The 17,359-nt window shown below is 51.7% G+C and overlaps 1 protein-coding gene across 2 annotated transcripts in view; it reads right to left on the bottom strand.

The window, feature by feature from the left end:
• Positions 1 to 3,178: 3,178 nt before the first annotated feature.
• Positions 3,179 to 17,359, bottom strand: part of PLEKHD1 (pleckstrin homology and coiled-coil domain containing D1) — a 32,595-nt gene continuing 18,414 nt past the window's right edge. The window contains exons 6-13 of one of the 2 annotated variants that reach the window (XM_070469547.1): positions 17,119 to 17,171; positions 10,615 to 10,709; positions 8,833 to 8,926; positions 7,221 to 7,399; positions 6,600 to 6,732; positions 6,054 to 6,198; positions 5,546 to 5,695; positions 3,179 to 5,249 (exon numbers count right to left, since the gene is read on the bottom strand). In XM_070469547.1, coding sequence (XP_070325648.1) covers positions 5,080 to 5,249; positions 5,546 to 5,695; positions 6,054 to 6,198; positions 6,600 to 6,732; positions 7,221 to 7,399; positions 8,833 to 8,926; positions 10,615 to 10,709; positions 17,119 to 17,171 — 1,019 coding nt within the window. In that variant the 3' untranslated portion in view covers positions 3,179 to 5,079. Of the gene's footprint in view, positions 5,250 to 5,545; positions 6,199 to 6,599; positions 6,733 to 7,220; positions 7,400 to 8,832; positions 8,927 to 10,614; positions 10,710 to 17,118; positions 17,172 to 17,359 lie in introns of those variants that run through there. The other variant, XM_070469546.1, reaches the window with a different exon arrangement.

Here is a 17,359-nt window from a genome sequence, read left to right as displayed (position 1 = left end):
GAACAAAAGGATACCAGTGTATCCTCTTCCAAAGCCTTGCAAAGGACACACTTCACCTCTGTTCCTGGGGGGTGGGGTGAGAGAATTTAGCATCTTTCCCCCCAAAGTTAAAGCCATAAGATTTCTGAGCTTGGAGAGCCTTTGCTGCATGCCAGGGGTCTGAGAAGTTTTGTCCTGGCTTAACACAGAAGCACAAGGGTCTCCAGGGACTGCTGAGAGCTCCTTTGTTTAGTGGTATTTTTTTTCTTTCTTTTTTTTTTTTACTGGAGTACAGTTGCTTTACAATGTTGTGTTAGCTTCTGTTGTACAGCAAAGTGAATCAGCTATGAAAGGAAGTGTTAGTCTCTCAGTTGTGTCTGATTCTTTGTGACCCCATGGACAGTAGCCCTCCAGGCTCATCTGTCCAGGGGATTTTCCAGGCAAGAGTACTGGAGTAGGCAGTCATTCCCTTCTCCAAGGGAACTATATGTATATATATATATACCCCCTCTTTTTTAGATTTCCTTCCCATTTAGGTCACAACAGGGCGCTGAGTAGAGTTCCCTGAGCTATACTGTAGATTCTCATTTGTTACCTATTTTACACACAGTAGTGTATGTTAACCCATCTCCCAATTCATCCCAGCCCCCCAGCCCCTTCCTCCTTGGTATCCATAAGTTTGTTCTCTACGTTTGTATCTCTATTTCTGCTTTGTGAATACGTTCACCTGTACCATTATTCTACGTTCCACATATAAGTGATCTTATCTAATATTTGTTTTTCTCTTTCTGACTTTCTTAACTGCCTTCCAATTAACCAAATCTGACACACCCCGGGCTTGAGCAAGTTTCTGTTTCACCACCACAATTCACTGTGGGCTCACGTGGATGGTACCTGAGCACCCACAGGCTGCCCAGGTCATGCTGGGCTGGGCAAGATAGGATGCATGGGCCCAAGAATGACATCCTTTCAGAGACAGTGGTATCTGTTCATTCTTGCCACTTGGAAACAGATCCACTCCAAGACATCCAAAGCAACTAGGAGAAACTGGTTGTTCAAATGTCCACGTGGGTGTGGATGGGTGTGGTGTAACACCACAGGTTTGGCTGTCCTGACTCTCTGCATATCTCATCTCCCCTTCCCTTCCCTAGACCTGGGCTTCCCCTCACCACTACCAACTTCTCTGACCCAGAAAGGAGCTTCCCTCTCCATCTTGCTGGGAGAAAGAAGTTCAGGTGAAGTTCAGGAAGCACTCCAAGCCCCCAGATCCTGGGGATAGGAGGTCCTAATAAACTCCATCCCCTTGTGGTGAATTCTACGACAACTGCCACCCAAGTTTCGATGCAGTGCAGCATTCTTTGTGTCCCATGGCTTTATTTCTGGGTCACACCTGATGATCAGGCAGGGAAGTTGTAGTGAATCAGGGCTGCCCAAAGTCCAGGGCTGGACCACAGGGGCTCCAGGAGCTGTCAGTGATTCAGGCAGTGGGTCCTTCCCAGAGACTGGGTCAGAGCCCAATTGCTTTACAGCTCTCTTGCCTCACCTATTAACATCTTCCTGGGAGAAGCACTAAAGCTAGGATGACCATGGCATTACCATCCAAACTGGGACGGCAAAAGTGAAAGTGAACGTCGCTCAGTTGTGTCCGACTGTTTGCGATCCCATGGACTATACAGTCCGTGGAATTCTCCAGGCCAGAATACTGGATCGGGTAGCCTTTCCCTTCTCCAGGGGATCTTCCCAACCCAGGGATCAAACCCAGGTCTCCCACATTGCAGGTGGATTCTTTACCATCTAAGCCACAAGGGAAGTCCAAGAATACTGGAGTGGGTAGCCTATCCCTTCTTTAGTGGATCTTTCAAACCCAGGAATCGAGTTGGGGTCTCCTGCACTGCAGGCGGATTTTTTACTGAGCTATCAGGGAAACCCATAACAGCAAAAGGAGGAGTCATTAATAAATATGCTGGGAAACAACACATAAAGGGCTACAATGGGGCTTCCCTCATAGCTCAGTGGTGAAGAGTCTGCTTGCCAGTGCAGGAGACATGGGTTTGATCCCTAGTTTGGGAAGATCCCACATACCACGGAACAGGCCCTTGTGCCATAACTATTGGGCCTGTGCTCTAGAGCCCAAGAATCACAACTATTGAGCTCACATGCTGCGACTACTGAAGCCCATGCTCCCTAGAACCCATGCTCCACAACAAGAGAGGTCACTGAAATGAGAAACCTGTGCACCGCAACTAGGAGACCTTGCTCTCAGCAACTAGAGAAAGCCCTCGCAGCAACGAAGACCCAGCACAGCCAAAAGTACACAAATAAGTGAAATTATATTTCAAAAAGGGTTAAGATGATAGCTCATCCATCCCCAGTGAGGGAATAAATCAAATAGGAGAATCCAGTTATCACCATTTCTCACCCTCCCTTACATGATGCAAAACAAAACCATAAACCTCTCCTCACCAGAGCAGGTAAAAGGGTCCATTTCCAGTATGGACACCAAAATGAGCAAATTATCAAACTAGGTACCCTTTGCCTGCCTGAGACTATTCCCATGGGAGCAGTCAGCTCTGTCCCTTCTGTCTGTGCTGAAGTCAGAAGAAAACCTGGTTGCTAGCCTGGATGGGAGCAGGGTTTGAGGGAGAATGGATACATGTATATGTGCGGCTGAGTCCTTCGCTGTCCACCTGAAACTACCACAACATTGTTAATCAGCTGTGCCTGACTCTTTGAGACCCCAAGGACTGCAGCCCACCAGGTTCTTCTGTCCATGGGGATTCTCCAGGCAAGAATACTGGAGTGGGTTGCCATGCCGTCCTCCAGGGGAATCTTCCTAACCCAGGGATTGAACCCAAGTCTCCCACCTTGCAGGTAGATTCTTTACCATCTGAGTCATCAGGGAAGGCCATGAACACGAGTGGGTAGCTACCAGGGAAGCCTGTTAATCAGCTATACCCCAATACAAAATGGTTTTGGTGTTACAAAAAATAAAAATTAAGAAAAAAAAGAAAATAAAATCCGACTGACAGACCTTTGGGAACAAAGTTTTTTGTTACTTATTAAGAAGCCACTCCCTGGAGGTGCAATCTTCCTCCTAAGTAGGGACACCTGTGTATAAAGGACCACAAGCAGGCAGTTCCGTAATTCCACATTTAGCCTGCAGGGGGCAACATCTCTCTAGCAATGACCACAATGTGAGTGACACTGCAGGAAACGCTTTTAATTGACCAAGGAATTAGGGTTTTGTTTTTGTAAAAAAAAAAAAAATCGGATCAATATATTTCCAGTAAATAATTTTTACCCCTACATATTTTCACAGAGAGATGTTACTCTCTATTTACAGTGCTAGGTACAGAATGAATTTTTAACAAATAAATACTTGCGGATTGATCAGTTGTTTGAAGATAACCCAAACTTGCCTGAGGCATGGAAAGTACAGCGTGAGCCAGGAGGAAAGAAATTCGAGGTTGGTGAGTATGCATGAAAAAGCACTTTCCTCTCTGGTTAATAGTTTGCCCAGGCAGGGAAGTGCATTTGAAAAACCTCTCTCCAAGAGCATACTGTTATTAACTTGATTCTTTAAAAACAAAGAATAAAATAGTAATCTTGGTTCATAAATCGTCCTCATTTCAAAGTCCATCTCGCATACATGATAGATCAATGGGTTCCAGGTTAATGCAGGTTCCTACGTGTTGAAAGCTTTTACATGGACACTCGGGCCTTTCAGATGCATTGACTCTGAAACTCTTGCACCCCTGCTCCCCACCTAGGCTTGGAAGAGACTGGTTGCAGCCCGCCTACCACGGAGAAGGAACCGTTGAGGTTCGTTTCTCCGGCAGCCCTGACCGCACAGCAGGGCAGCCCTCCTGGCCTTGGCTGGCCTAGCAGTAGACACGCCCGTGTTTTGAGTCGGTAACATTCCTTTCCCCACAGAGCAGGCCACAGGCCTATGCCCTGCAGCCATCTGTCCACCTCTCCGACTGGGCTCCGTTTTCCGAGCAGCGCAGGATGAGCACCTTCAGTACCACCAGCATCCCTGAGCACCCTGACCCATGGGGACTCCTGTAGGGGAGAGGCTAACAGACTCGGGCCGTTTGGGACAGAAGGCCCGGATGGAGAGGATGCCGGGCAGACGTCTGTCCTTGAATGAGGGACGCGCAGTCCTCAGCGCCCCCTGGAGGGCGGTGTCTCCCACGACACCGGGCCACCCAATGGCTGCAAGCCTTCCTACAGGCCCAAGCCCCCATCCTCCAGGGCTCGCGGCCGCAGTTGCAGGGGGTAAAGCCTCTGCAGGGAGAAGGAGGCAAGGCGATCCGAGCAGGGTCAGCTGAGAGGGAGACCTCCGGGACCCCGCTGACCGGGAGTGGATGTTGCAGGAGCCCAGCTGCCTTCCTCCACTCCCTGACTTGCTACCTGTCCTCTGGGGTAGACTTCAACAGGGCTGTTGGCCGCAGTTCCTGCCCAGGGCCCTCAGGACACAGACAGGAGGGATGTGGGGATGGGGAGGGGGGAGTCAAGTCTTCCTGGAAGGTGCTGAGGCTGCAGGTGGGTGAGTTCATCTGAGGAGGGGAGTGGGCGAGGGGTCCCACAGCCAGGGCCCAGCCTCAGGCGCGTGTGGAGACTGTGGCGGGCCACCAGCCCAGAAGTGTGCCGGGTCCCTTTCTTCTCTCCCCCACAGTGTGGTTGACGTAAGGGACCTTGACAGAGGGTTTCAAAAGCCAAAGGAGGGCTGGGAAACCCTGGGGAAGCCAGGGTCAAGGAGGGTGGCAGAGTCACGGAGAGGTACAGGGCGCTTGACAGAGGGCCGTGGGCCCTGCCCACCCCACTCCCTGAGTCAGAAAGGTCTCTCCACACTATCAGGCCCCTCCTTCACTTTACCGGGCGGCACCCAGCTTGAGCCTGCACGGGCCTGGCCTGGACACAGGGTAGGGTCTGGGGTGAGGGTGACAGGGCGGCACCCCTGTCCTCTGAGGGTGAGGCTGCCCCCCCCCCCCCCAGGTGGAGCTCTGGCAGAGAGGAACCGGGTGGAGTTAGGCCTCCCCCTGCTACCCCTCTGTCCCCAGTGAGGAAGGCCTTGGGGGGCCAGGGGAGGGGAGCCCATCACTTCCCCCCCCGGGGAAGCGCGGAGGGGGCTCCAGGCTGGGTGGCCATGATGTGGTAGATGGATTCTCGGAAGCGCTGGTCCCTGCTGAGCCGCTTGGCCACCTCCTTCAGCTCCTCTATGTTGTTGGCTTCCAGCTGGGAGGTCATGAAGGACTGGGACGGCTTCACTGGGGAGATGGTGGCCCCCGGGGCCCGGCTGTGAACAGCCTTCCCTCCACTGGGACACAGCCCTGTCCCCGGCCCCCACCCCGCCCCCCTGCTCCCCATCCTCCCCATGCTGGTCCCTGGGCTCCCGTGACCCTGAGGGAAGCCCAAGGCTGGGGCCACAAGGGCTCAGGGCACACTGTCTGACCTCAAGGCTGGATCAGCCTCCCCACCTCCCAACCCTGTCTTCTTCCGGCCCATTGTCGCTGACAGCCCTTGAGCATCCCGCCCACCGGTGCCCGGGGGCTGCCACACCCACCGTCGTTCCAGGAGGTGCTGGAGCGGCGCCGGTGGAAGCGGCAGCTCTTGATGCGGCGAGTGGCCGCCTTGTGGATGTACACCGAGTTCTTCATGATGACCGGCATCTTGGCCTCCAGCTCCGCATTCCGGATACACTCTTCAAAAAACCCTGCGGCCACAGTTCCACTGCACCCTCCCCTCCCGGCCTCCCCTCTCCTTCCCGGGATCCTGGTGGGCTCCAGAGGGAAGTACCCTGACCCCATCCTTTGGGAGACCAGAGTCACCTGCTGAAGGGGGAAGAAACACAGGCTTCCCTACCCAGCCCCCAGATCCAAGAGCCAAAGGCAGCCACAGACCGAGAAGATGCCGGAAGGCAGGGCGTCTGGAGAAGAAACTCCATCCACACCTGTGGGTCACCCGGTGCACACCAGGCCCCAAGTGTGCACCCCGGCCCGGTTCCCAGCTCCGCCGGCCTGGACGGCCGTGCAGAGCTCTGGGGCTGGACTGGTACCGAGGGCAGGGCTTACTCTTCAGGTGGCTCACGTCAGCCCGCATCCTCTCCTCCTTCTCCTTGTTCCGCACCTTGGAGTTGAGCCCTTGTTCCAGGCTTCGCAAGGCCCCTTCTGCCTCCCGCAGACGCCTCTCCAGGTCCATGCGGACCTTCACCTCAGCCTGCGGGCAGAGGCGAGGAGAGGGAAGTGGGTCCTGGGGGGGGGGGGGGGGTGCAGCTGCCAGCCCCTGGCCCCTGGGAAGCCTTCTCTGATCAGCCCTGGCTCAAGTGGGCTTTGTTGCCTCCGGACTTGGATGGAAGTGATCGCATTCTGCTTGGTGTCTTATGCCCTCCACCCGATGGCCCGGACTCGGCCTCTGCACTGGATCAGTGTCTATAATGATGCCACACACTATGCAGCAGGCTTCGTCTCAGGGCAGCTGCACTGCCCACGCCTGGCTGGTCAGATTGGCAGGGATAATTCAAGAAGTTGCCTGCTGAGGGCAGGGACGTGAGGGAAGTAAGCCTCCAGGTGAGGGGGGGGGCCCACCCCGAGCACCAAATGCTCCCAGTGACCCAGCACCTTGAGCTCGCGCTCGGCCTGCTGCTTCTCCACCGTCAGCTCCTGCAGCGAGTTTTGCAGCGCCTGGGACTGGCTGGAGTAGAACTCCCGCTCCTCCTCCAGGGCCCTGGAGCGCTCCTCGTTCTCCTTCATCCTGCCCCCCCCCCGGGGAGAGGCGCTCACTCAGGGCCCCACTTGCCAAGGGGGCATCTGGTGAGAGGGCGGCCCCTGCACAGGGAGCTGGCTAGAGAAACCCAGAGACCCTGCTTGGTGAGCCCCAGAGCTGGGCTGGGTCCTGTCCCCCCACCCCGATGGTAACAGGATGATGTGGTCAGTGCAGGGAGTCCTGGGTCCAGGTCTCGCTAGTTCTGTGAGCTCAGGAAGGTCCTCCAAGCCTCAGACTCCTCATCAGTAAAAAGCAGCTGGGAGGACCTGTCCAGCCTGTCTGTTAGACGGTCCTAATGACTCGAGTTAGCTTAGGATAGTGAAGGATTGCTTCCCACTTGCCTGCTGGGGAACCTGAGACCTAGGCAAAAGGAAATGAGTGATCTATCAGATCACGGCCAACCAGAACCCAAGGCCCCAGGCGTCCAGTTCAAGGAGAGCTACCCCTGTGGGCTCAGGGCTTCAGGGCTCCCTCACCGCTTCTCCGCCAGGAGCTTCTCCTCCAAGAGCTGCTGCATCTTCTCCTCGATCTGCCTCAGGTTGCTATGGAGACCCCCGCTGGGAGGCGGCTGCTCGCTCTGATTGGCCAGCGTCTGCAGCTGGTTCTCATTCTCCTCCAGCATCTCCAGGGTTTTCTTCTTCTCTATGGAGAGCTCCTGGCATGAGGGAGGAAAGGAAGTGAAGCAGCCTAAGTCAGGTTCTCTGTCTTCATCTGCCTTTCAATTCTGGCCAGTGAGGCCCTCCTTACTTAATCCTCTGAGGGACACTTGAAATGTCTTCATTCATCCCTTGAGGTAAAAGGTCAACTAGGATCTCCCTCCTCCCACTGAGGCAAGGCTACTCCTCCATCGAGGGAGTCAGGGAACAGCCCTGCATGGCTTCCAGGGGACCCAAGGCCCAAGGGCGCCACGAGGTTCTGGGTGCTTGTTCCTCCAGGGACAAGTGAGGGAGTGTGTTGGGCTCATGTGAAAAACACCCAACAGGAACCAGCCCAAGAGCATTCTCTCCACTTATCAGACTGGGATCTTGTACTACTCAGAAATTCTGGAGTTGAAACTACCCGTAAGAACCACCTCCTGTGATGTGGGACAGGGAAAGATAAACAAATCAAAGATGCCACTAACAAAGCCCCATCAGTCAAGGGAGAATAGAAACCTTGCATTCTATAAGTCTTGAATTTTGTAACCATCACGGATCCCCCACGACATGCCAGGCTCACTCGAGGTACTGGACTTGGAGGGGCCTTAAGACACAGTCTACTGATGCCCACCATTTGGAAAGCACAATCTCATGTGTCAAGCGCATTCACAGACACACTAAGTGTGTGGGACCCAGAGCTCAGAGCCAATCCCTCCCCTAGAACAGACAGGGAGGCTTGACTAAGGTGATACTCGGACCGAGTCTTAGAAGGATGAGAGCATTCTCCAGGTGGAGAAGAGGGCAGAGCACAGTCTGGGCAGAAGGAACAGTGTGGCAAGGATGGGGAGGATGAAAGGTGTGGCTTCCTGCGGGCATGTGTGCTCAGTGGTCTGAAGCTGGGGTTGGGGTATCGTTGTGCTGGGAGGGGCAGCAGGGGGAGAGGGGACAGGAGGGGAGGAGAGGCTGGGGCCGGAGTGGGCCCTTGGACGTGCTAAAGTGTCTGCCCTCTATCCCTTGTGCATGCCACCTCCTCCTCCCTCACAACTTGTGTGGAATCTAATGGATTTTCCCTCCTGCTCAATTTCACCCCCGGAGCAGCTAAGTAAATGAGTCACAGGAAGGAAGCGGTGGGTCACCCTGCCCCACTCCCTAATCAATCCTCCATCTGGTGTAAAAATATAAGCACTGAAGACGGTAGATTTCTCAAGGCCATAGTCACCATAAAGGCAAACTTGAATTTGCCCTTCGGGGTCCTGCTTTGGGCCTCATGTGTTGACTAGAGTTCCCAATGGTCCACAGAGATGAGACCCTTTAGATCAGTGCCCCTTCATGCCCTGTTTTCCTTGCAGATAACCCTCTAGAGAAACACTGTTGGGAAAAAACTGCATCATGTGGCCCAACCAACCAGCCTGCCTCGTTCCAGGAAACCAGCCCGCCAGGGGCCCCTCACCTCCAGCGTCTGCTGTAAGGACTCTGTGAAGTGTCTTAGCTCCTTTTTCTCTTGCTCCACGCCCTTGAGGCATCTTGCAGTCAGCTCAAGCTCCCTGTGGGGACAGAAGGCAGGATATGGCCATGCCCACCCCTCCCAGCCCCGGTGTGGCTTCCACCACACCTCCCTGTATGGCTCAGAGGGTTCTCTGAAGGCCAGCTCCTCACATGGCTGGTCCTGCCAGCAGCTGCAGGGGCCCTGGGCTGAATGAAGGAAATCCCGGCCAAGTGAGGCTGAAGTCACCTGCTCCAGGTACACATGAATCTGTCAGAGTAAATCCAGGGCCACCCCAAGGGCAGAGAGGAGAGCTGGAGAAACGAAAGCCTCACTCCCTATCTTCCCAGGTCAGCTCTTGCTAGAACCTGTTCACCCTGACATGGAACGTGGCTGAGGCACTTCTCTGGGGTGACAAACTCCTTGCTGCTATCTTAATAAGCCTGGGTCCCCTTCCCCTTGCTTGGGATGTTTTTCCTCTCTGCCCAATTTTCAAACTCCTACCACCCCTCAAGACCCAGCTCAATTTAACCTGTTGAAGCCCACAGGCATCATAAATATATATATGTATCTTAGGTAGGGAGTCTGTTCTACGCCTTTGAGCACCTCTTTGTACATTATGGGAAGTACTGTTGATATTTCCTGGGTGTGAGTCTGGTTTTCCCAACCAGATCCTCAAGGGAGGATACTTATTTTCCATTCCAGAGTCTGGCACAAAAGTACTTCCAGAATTAGCTGGCTATTAGCTGGTGAGTTTCCCTGAGCTTCTCCTGCCCCAAAATACATGTCCAGTGACTTTCTTTTATAAGGTTGTTATAACAAAAACCCTTCTCGGCTATCACTGATAATCAGTAGTGGTCATGGTGGTGGTAATGATGGTGACTACAACCAAAACCACCTACAGTACCCAGAGCAGCTGTCTCCAAGTTCATCGATTGACTGCATCAGAATGACCTGGAAGGCTTTTTAAAATATAGATTTCTGGGTTCTACCTTCAGCAGATTCTATTAATAATCCTCTTGTGTGTGCTGTTTAGTTGCTCAGTTGTGTCTGACTCCTTGCAACCCCATGGACTGTAGTCTACCAGGCTCCTCTGTCCTTGGGATTTTTTCAGGCAAGAATACTGGAGTGGGTTGCCATTTCCTCCTCCAGGGGATCTTTCTGACCCAGGGATTGAACCTGTGTCTCCTATGTCTCCTGCATTGCAGGCAGATTCTTTACCTGCCGGGCCATGGGGGAAGCCCTAATAATCCTCTTAGATGATTATAATGTGCAACTGGGTTTGCAAACCATACACAGACAAAAAAATTCCAAGGGACAGGCATCATTGGCCAGAATGTGAAGAGACTGTGCAAAAAAGACAGGGAATGTTGGCAGGGGGGAGGGTGGGGGGGTGGGGGGTGGTCTTGGCCAGGGGCACCTCCAGACCAGCCTGTCCTGTCCACCCCGGGGTAAGGGAGGTGTGACCCAGCAGGAGGGCCTCACTGCTGGTGGGATGTCTGGTTGGGACCTGCCCATGCCTCACACTCCACCGGGCAGAAGTGACCCCTTGGTGTGGGGTCTATGGCTTTTTCCTAGGCCCCCCAAGGCCTGGAGCTTTGGGAGGTCGGGTCCAAACTAAGTCACTGACCAGTGAGGATCTCCTGGGGGGAGGCCTCACCAGCCTGGCGGAACACACGGGTCTTACCCGTCCTAGCCTGGGCGCACGTTCCTCCCCCCACCCTCGCCCCACCAGGGCACCACGGCCACCTCTTGATCTGTTCCTGCTCCATCCTCAGCTCCTGCACCACCTCCTCAAACTGCTGCTTCTCGGCCTCCAGCACCTGGTTCAGGCGCTCAAGAGCCTGAAGAGAATCAGAGAGGAAGAGTAGAGTCAGAGACAGCAAAGGGGCCCTGGGGCCAGGAACCCCCACTCTCACCCAGAGGACACCTGGGATTCAGTACAATCTGTACTGACTCAGAATTAAGCCCTGAGGAGTCCTGATCCCACTCAGTAACACACAGTCGCAGTGAAACCAAGATCTGTGATGCGCTGGGCTCATTTACAACACCCTCAACAAAAGAATATATATACAGACATACAATTGAATCACTTTCGTTGTACGCCCAACACTAAAACAACATTGTAAATCAACTATACTTCAACAAAAATTTTAACAATAAACAAACAAAACAAAACCAAAACACGCTTAGCATGCTGAGGGCAGGGTTTAGAAATTATCCCAACATTAGTTCTTAGACTGGCGTGCTTGCATCCTAGGTAGCTTCACTCATGTCAGACTCTCTGTGACCCTATGGACTGTAGCCCGCCAGGCTCCTCTGTCCCTGGGATTCTTCAGGCAAGAGTACTGGAGTGGGTTGCCATACCCTCCTCCAGGGAATCTTCCCCACCCAGGGATTGAACTGGTGTCTCTTAGCCTCCTGTATTGGCAGGTGGGTTCTTTACCACTGGTACCACCTGGGGAGCCCTCTTATGAATGGATGTTTGGTAAAGAACCTGCTAATGCAGGAGATATAAGAGACATGGGTTCATTCCTTGGGTTGGGAAGCTCCCCTGGAGAAGGAAATAGCAACCCACTTCAGTATTCTTGCCTGGGAAATCCCATGGACAGAGGAGCCTGGGGGGCTACAGTCTATGGGGTTGCAAAGAGTCGGATATGACTGAGCATCTGAGCATACTACAACATACTATGATAATTTTAGATGTCTGCTCTGCTGGGCAGCTCCTGTCACTCACACCCTAAGATGTGTTGGCTGACCCCCAAGCCCTGGAGTGAAATGTGTGGGTGTACATTTCCATTAAAGATCGCTGGAGTGGCATCTGTTAGAAGTGACAAAGAAAAGCCATTTTCAGCCCCAAAGTCACAGAATAAAGACTTTTTTCTCAAGGCATCCAGGAAACAATGAGCTTTGGTGGCAGCTTCCCCTGGACTCATCCCCAAGGGAACAGGTGAGCCAGAAAGCCCAGGACTAGCTGGCCCAGGGAACCGGACCCGCTCCTTCAGGACTGCTGGCAAGCACAAGTGTTTTCCCAGCAAGCAGATGCTCCCCCAGGGGTCCTGTATTCCCAGGGCTCAGTAACAGGTAGTATTGGTGGGTACACGTCAAGCCACGGGTGGTTAGAAGCATTTTGTGACAACTGTTTTGTTCCTCCACATTTTACGCTCTGGGAGGATATTATTTCTAGATGCACATTCTCTCTTATCTTACAGTTCTGAATTACGCCCTCATTTTTCACCCAGAGGCTTTGTTCTCAAGGATAATGGAAACCCCTCCAGGGAGGTGGGGGTGGCTGCCTGTAGGGGGAAGTTGCCCTTGGCTTTGAGGAAAAGCAGAGAAGGAATAAAACCCAAGGAAAGGGAAGAGTCTGGTTTTAAACCCTATGTCCTTCACCCCTAAGCTTCTTACCCCAAAAGTTGCTATTTTTTCTCTTCTAATTATTACTGGCATTTTGGGTGTGGCTCATAAGTGGTCATCCCTGGCTGCTCACAGGGCTCTGATGCCCTCATGATACACTGCGTGGCCACAGTCCACCTGTAAAAGTCGGGAGGCCCGTGGGTCTGGCCGAGACCGGTGGAACGTGAACAGAAGTGTGTCCCTCCAGGCAGACACCTTTTACAGACTGGGCATGACTCGCTGTGTTCCCTTCCCTGCCACGTCAGCCAGTGCTGCCACTAACAGTGGAGCCTCCGTGAGCCTGGGTTTCCCCGAGTGAGGAGGCGTGGAGCAGAGCCCCACGCTGAGCCATGTAGCTGAGTGAGAAATAGACCCTTGCTGTTCAAAACCACTAATATTTTGGGGTTGGTGTGATGGCAGTAGACACAGCCACATACAGACATAATATAATATAAATATACTTAAAATTTTATTCTTGTAGACCTCCCTCTTTTTAATGCAAAAAGAGTTCAGAGCTTCAAAAAGTTTGAAAGCCTCTATTTTCATACATTCTCAGTAGCTGACCTATGGTGTTCTGAATGACGATAAACAGTGATGTGGCCTCAGATTCGTATTTCCTCTCTCTGGTGGCCTCTACCTGCTGCGCCAGGGCTGTTACAGGCTGGAGGCATCCCTGGGCTTAGACCTGAGAAGTCACAAGGGCACTTGGCTCTTATGGGCACCTGGCTTTTGCTGCTTCAGAACAGATCAGATATGACCTGACTGGAGGACACCCTCCCACGGTCTCAGCCTCTTGGCCTGGAGAGCCCCCTTTTCCAATACCCCAACCTGCAATTATTTCCCTTTACTTACTATTACCCTGTGATATCTTTTTATAATTGAAAATGAGAGAAAATAAATTATTAAAATCCCATGGAAATGTCCATTCACTGTTGGTGGAAGTGTCAATAGGTACATATTTTTAAAAAGCAGTTTGGCCATATGCATCAGAAAGTCTAAAAGTTCTTGTCCTTTGAGTCAGTAATTCCACCTATAGGAATCTATCCTAGGGAAATAATTAGAAAACTAGACCAAGATTTATATACAAAGATGTTCGTTCACTGTGGCATAATTTATAATAGTGAAAACAGCCTAGATGTCCAAAAGTAGAAGATTAATGAACATCACATATGATGATGAATCAGTGCTTGGTCATTAAAACTGATGTTTTCAAAAAATGTTGAATGATGTGGAAAATTGCTGAAGGTATAGTGTTAATGAAGGTAAAATGAAAGATATCATGAAAAAGCCCATAAAACTGAGTATCTGATATGACCCTATTAGGTTTAAAATATATATAAGAATAATCTACAGGAACAAAGACAAAGGAAAAATGCTGAATTGACAGTAATTGTCTGTGGAGTTGTAGGGTTAAAGGTAAAACTTGTTTTCTTCTTCACGTTTTCTAAGTTTTCTATGAAGAGCATGATTTCTACCATTTCTCCCATTATGGGGGAAAGGTCTATATTAAAGAGCAAAAAGAAGGAGAATCTTCTTCCTGGATGCTCACTTCTTTCCCACTTTCCATTTCATCCCGATGATTCTTAAATGATGTCCAAGTGTAGCCTAAGAATGCTGACTGGAGTGGTACACACAGTCTATAAACCTGAAGCAGCTAGAAGCTCCTGTTCATGCAGCCCAAGATAACATGAGTCTGAGGCCCTCCTGCCACAGGCTGCGGTCAGCTAAGACCCACAGCAGCTAAGTCTTCATCCACCACATCATGCTCCTTCAGTGACTGTTGGACTTACTTAAGTTGCCAAAGTATGAGGTTGGAAAGAAGTCGGTAGAAAGCAGATTCCAGTTCCATGGAAAGAAGAGCTTTCAAATAATGGAACAATAATGCAAAGGACACCTCCAAAGCTGCCCGTGGCAGAATCAGGATCAACAACCATCAGGGAGGTCACCTGAGAGTCTCCCCTGAAAGGGAGAGGTCCCTTCCAGCTCCGAGAGTCTGAGTTCTGACTGGGAGCACTCCACATGGCAAGAACCCTGCCTGAAGGGTCCTGGGCATTTATGATTTCCCACGTGCCTGCCCACATACAAAGTTGAGCTCTCACAGTGCAATCAGAAGAGGAAAGGCAGGCCAGCTGCCCTCCCCCAGGGGATAAGAGTGATGAGACCAGGCCCAACGAAGCCAGGGACACCTGAGGGGCCTGTGCCCAAGAAAGGGCGTGGTCTTCTGGAGAAACGAAGAACCTTGTTTGATTTTGTTTGCACCACGTGGCAAGCGGAACTTCACGGACCAGGGATCGAACCCACGCCCTTTGCAATGAAAGCACAGAACCTTAACTACTGGACCACCAGGGAAGTCCTAGAGGCATTCTCTTCTGATCTCAGGGCAGAAGACCCAGGACAGTGCCCTTTGAACTCTCAGCTCGTGCCCCTTGAGCTCCTGGCCCTTTCTACCATGCGGAGGATGTCAGAGCTACACTATCACATAGTGCCCATCGGCCTGGGCCTTACCAGGCCACAAAGCACCTCCTGCCTTGTATTTCAATGAGCCCCACAGCAACCTGGGAGCCAGCCAGGCACAGCCATCACTGTTACTGGAGCAACACAGAGGCTAATGTGCCCACAGTCACACAGTCAGCGGTAGATTGGTACCAGATCCTGCGTCTCCTTTTAAACCAAACTACCTCTTAAAGATCAGAGAATCCTCAACTATCACTGGGCCAGGGTGCCACATGCCTTTCTAAGTGGCCTATGCAAGGCCTCCCAGGGCATCTCTGTGACCTGGATGCAGATGGGAAAGGAGAAGGGGGCAGGTGGATCCATAATCTAGATGAACAAGGTAAGGAAGGGAAACCCTCGACAGAATGACTCCGTGAATTCTATTCTCCATCTAGAGCACACAGCTGACCCGGAAATGTGAACTTGAACACACTCCTCTCCCTTCTGCCAGCCGGCGGCAGCCTTCACTGGGGCACCAGCTGGACTCCAGTGAGTCTCACTCACATTTTGTACCCAAAACCCAGGAAATTCACAGCTGGCCGGCCTCCCTCCTTCAGCGTGCTACGGCTTTAAGCGAGGCCTGTGAGCAGTGGGTCTCTGCTGGCCTCATTTCCTGGCTAAAGACCTAGATAGAGTGTCTAAATTTTCCTCGGGCTGACTGCTGCCCCAGATTTAGCCTCTCTGATGGATAAGTCTGTCTCCCCCTGCCAGTGGCTGTATCTGTCACTCCATCCCATCCCCTGGCTTCCTAAATTACCTGCCTTTAAGTTGCTGACAATCTACCACATCTCACTTCTCAAAATGCACAGAACAGTCTGAAGAAAATGCCCACACTCTAATACAGGAAGGATCCATTTGAGAGCCTGACCCTGGGGGCCCACACATAGCCAGGGAGATAAGGCTCAATGCTGTCACCACGCCAATCCTCAAATCCATGCAATCCTAATAAAAATCCTCAGTAGATTTCCTTCTATGTTTGGTTGGTTGGGTTTTTGTAATTGACAAAATGACACTGAAGTCCAGCTGGAAGAAAAAATGGGTGAGAATATCTGATAACATTTTAGAAGAAGAAAAATGAGGGTGGGCTGTCCTACTGGTTAAAAATCAAGATGCAAAGTAAAATTATACAAATTAAAAATATTAAGTCATTCCACAACATTATTGAGTGCCCATCCTAGGCCAGGTACTCTGAAAGGCCCCAGGAGTATTCAGGGTGCAACAGTGCCATGAGGATACTTCTTTTTTTCCGTGATATGCTTCTTGACTGTCAGACCTGTTCCCGAGCCCAGGGAGGGTGGTTGGGAAGGGTGAGAGGTTTGTGAGAATCAAGTCAGAGAAGCAGGCACTGAGCCGGGGTGGACAGGCCCAGCCCTGAACTTTCCTGGGAGAGATAAGCAATAGGAACCAGGCAAAGAGAAGTGGACCAAATCAGGCCCTCCCTTTGTGGGTGCGTCAGGGCATGCCACTCTGCGGCTTGGAGCTCAGGCAGTTGGCAGTTCAATGGTAGGATGGGCTCATAGTTAATGATTGTAATACTAACAAACACAAATGTTCATTAAGCATGTACTCTGTGCTAAGCACTTTATATATAACATCTCACTTAATCCTCCAAACATACCTGATAAGACGGGTTCTATTATTATCCCTATTTTCCAAATGAGGCTATTAATGTTCAGAGAGGTGGGGTAAATTGCCCAAGGTCACACAGTCAGAAGCAGTGAAGGTCCAATCCAGACACAGGCAGCCTGGCTCCACTGATAACCACTACCCCACCCTGCCCTTCATGACTTCTCAGAACAGGCAAGGCCCAGGGCTTCATGGAGATCCCAAATAGCACGGACTTTAGCAGCCCTCGCCTTTAAACGAGGCAAGGGTTAGGGTTAGCTGCCTCCAGCCAATGCTTGGCCTCCTTAAAACTTGTATCTTAACATTTAGAGGATGAAGGAAACTCTAATATCTTCCAACCCAGTCACCTTTATGGGGCCAGAAATCCCTCTGTGGATGAAAAAGGCCGCCTCAGCCTTCTATGAATATCAGTAGTGACACGAAGCTCGTTACCTCCTGACACAGCTTATAAAATTTCTGAATGGCTCTTTCTTTAGAAAGTGATCACCTACTCTTTTGACTTTTCTCCCCAGGGACTGGTAAGGAGAAACACACTTCTTGCCAAAAAGCGACAGCAAGTCTCAAGCACTGTCATCTCAGTGCCTTCCTGCTCTGCCCTTCTGATTTCCCAGCAGGTTGCCTGGGAATCTGTCTCCCCTACACCCTTCCTTAATGCCAGAAACACAGGTCAGCGCACAGAGGCTGTGAAAGGGCCCATAGAGCAGGAGGCGGTGGGGAGTGGCCTCGATGTGCCCCTACCTCTCTCTGCTCCCTCTGAAGGCAGAGTTCTTCAGTCTCTTCCATCAGTTTGTCTGCCAAAGCAAGGATACACACTCTCACAAGATGCTCACTGCAGATCCAGTCCTGAGGGGTCACTGTCTGTGATCACCTCCATCACCCCCAGCTCCTTCCAAGGATGAGGTTGGCACTGCTGGGCCTCCCAGCTGGGAGAGCGACCAGCTCCTGGGGCTGCAAACTCTGAGCTGGCCTGATCTGCTAC

Source organism: Odocoileus virginianus, chromosome 6 (genome assembly GCF_023699985.2).
Source record: "Odocoileus virginianus isolate 20LAN1187 ecotype Illinois chromosome 6, Ovbor_1.2, whole genome shotgun sequence".
NCBI classification, from domain to species: domain Eukaryota; kingdom Metazoa; phylum Chordata; class Mammalia; order Artiodactyla; family Cervidae; genus Odocoileus; species Odocoileus virginianus.
This window is presented reverse-complemented; position numbering and strand designations above follow the sequence as displayed.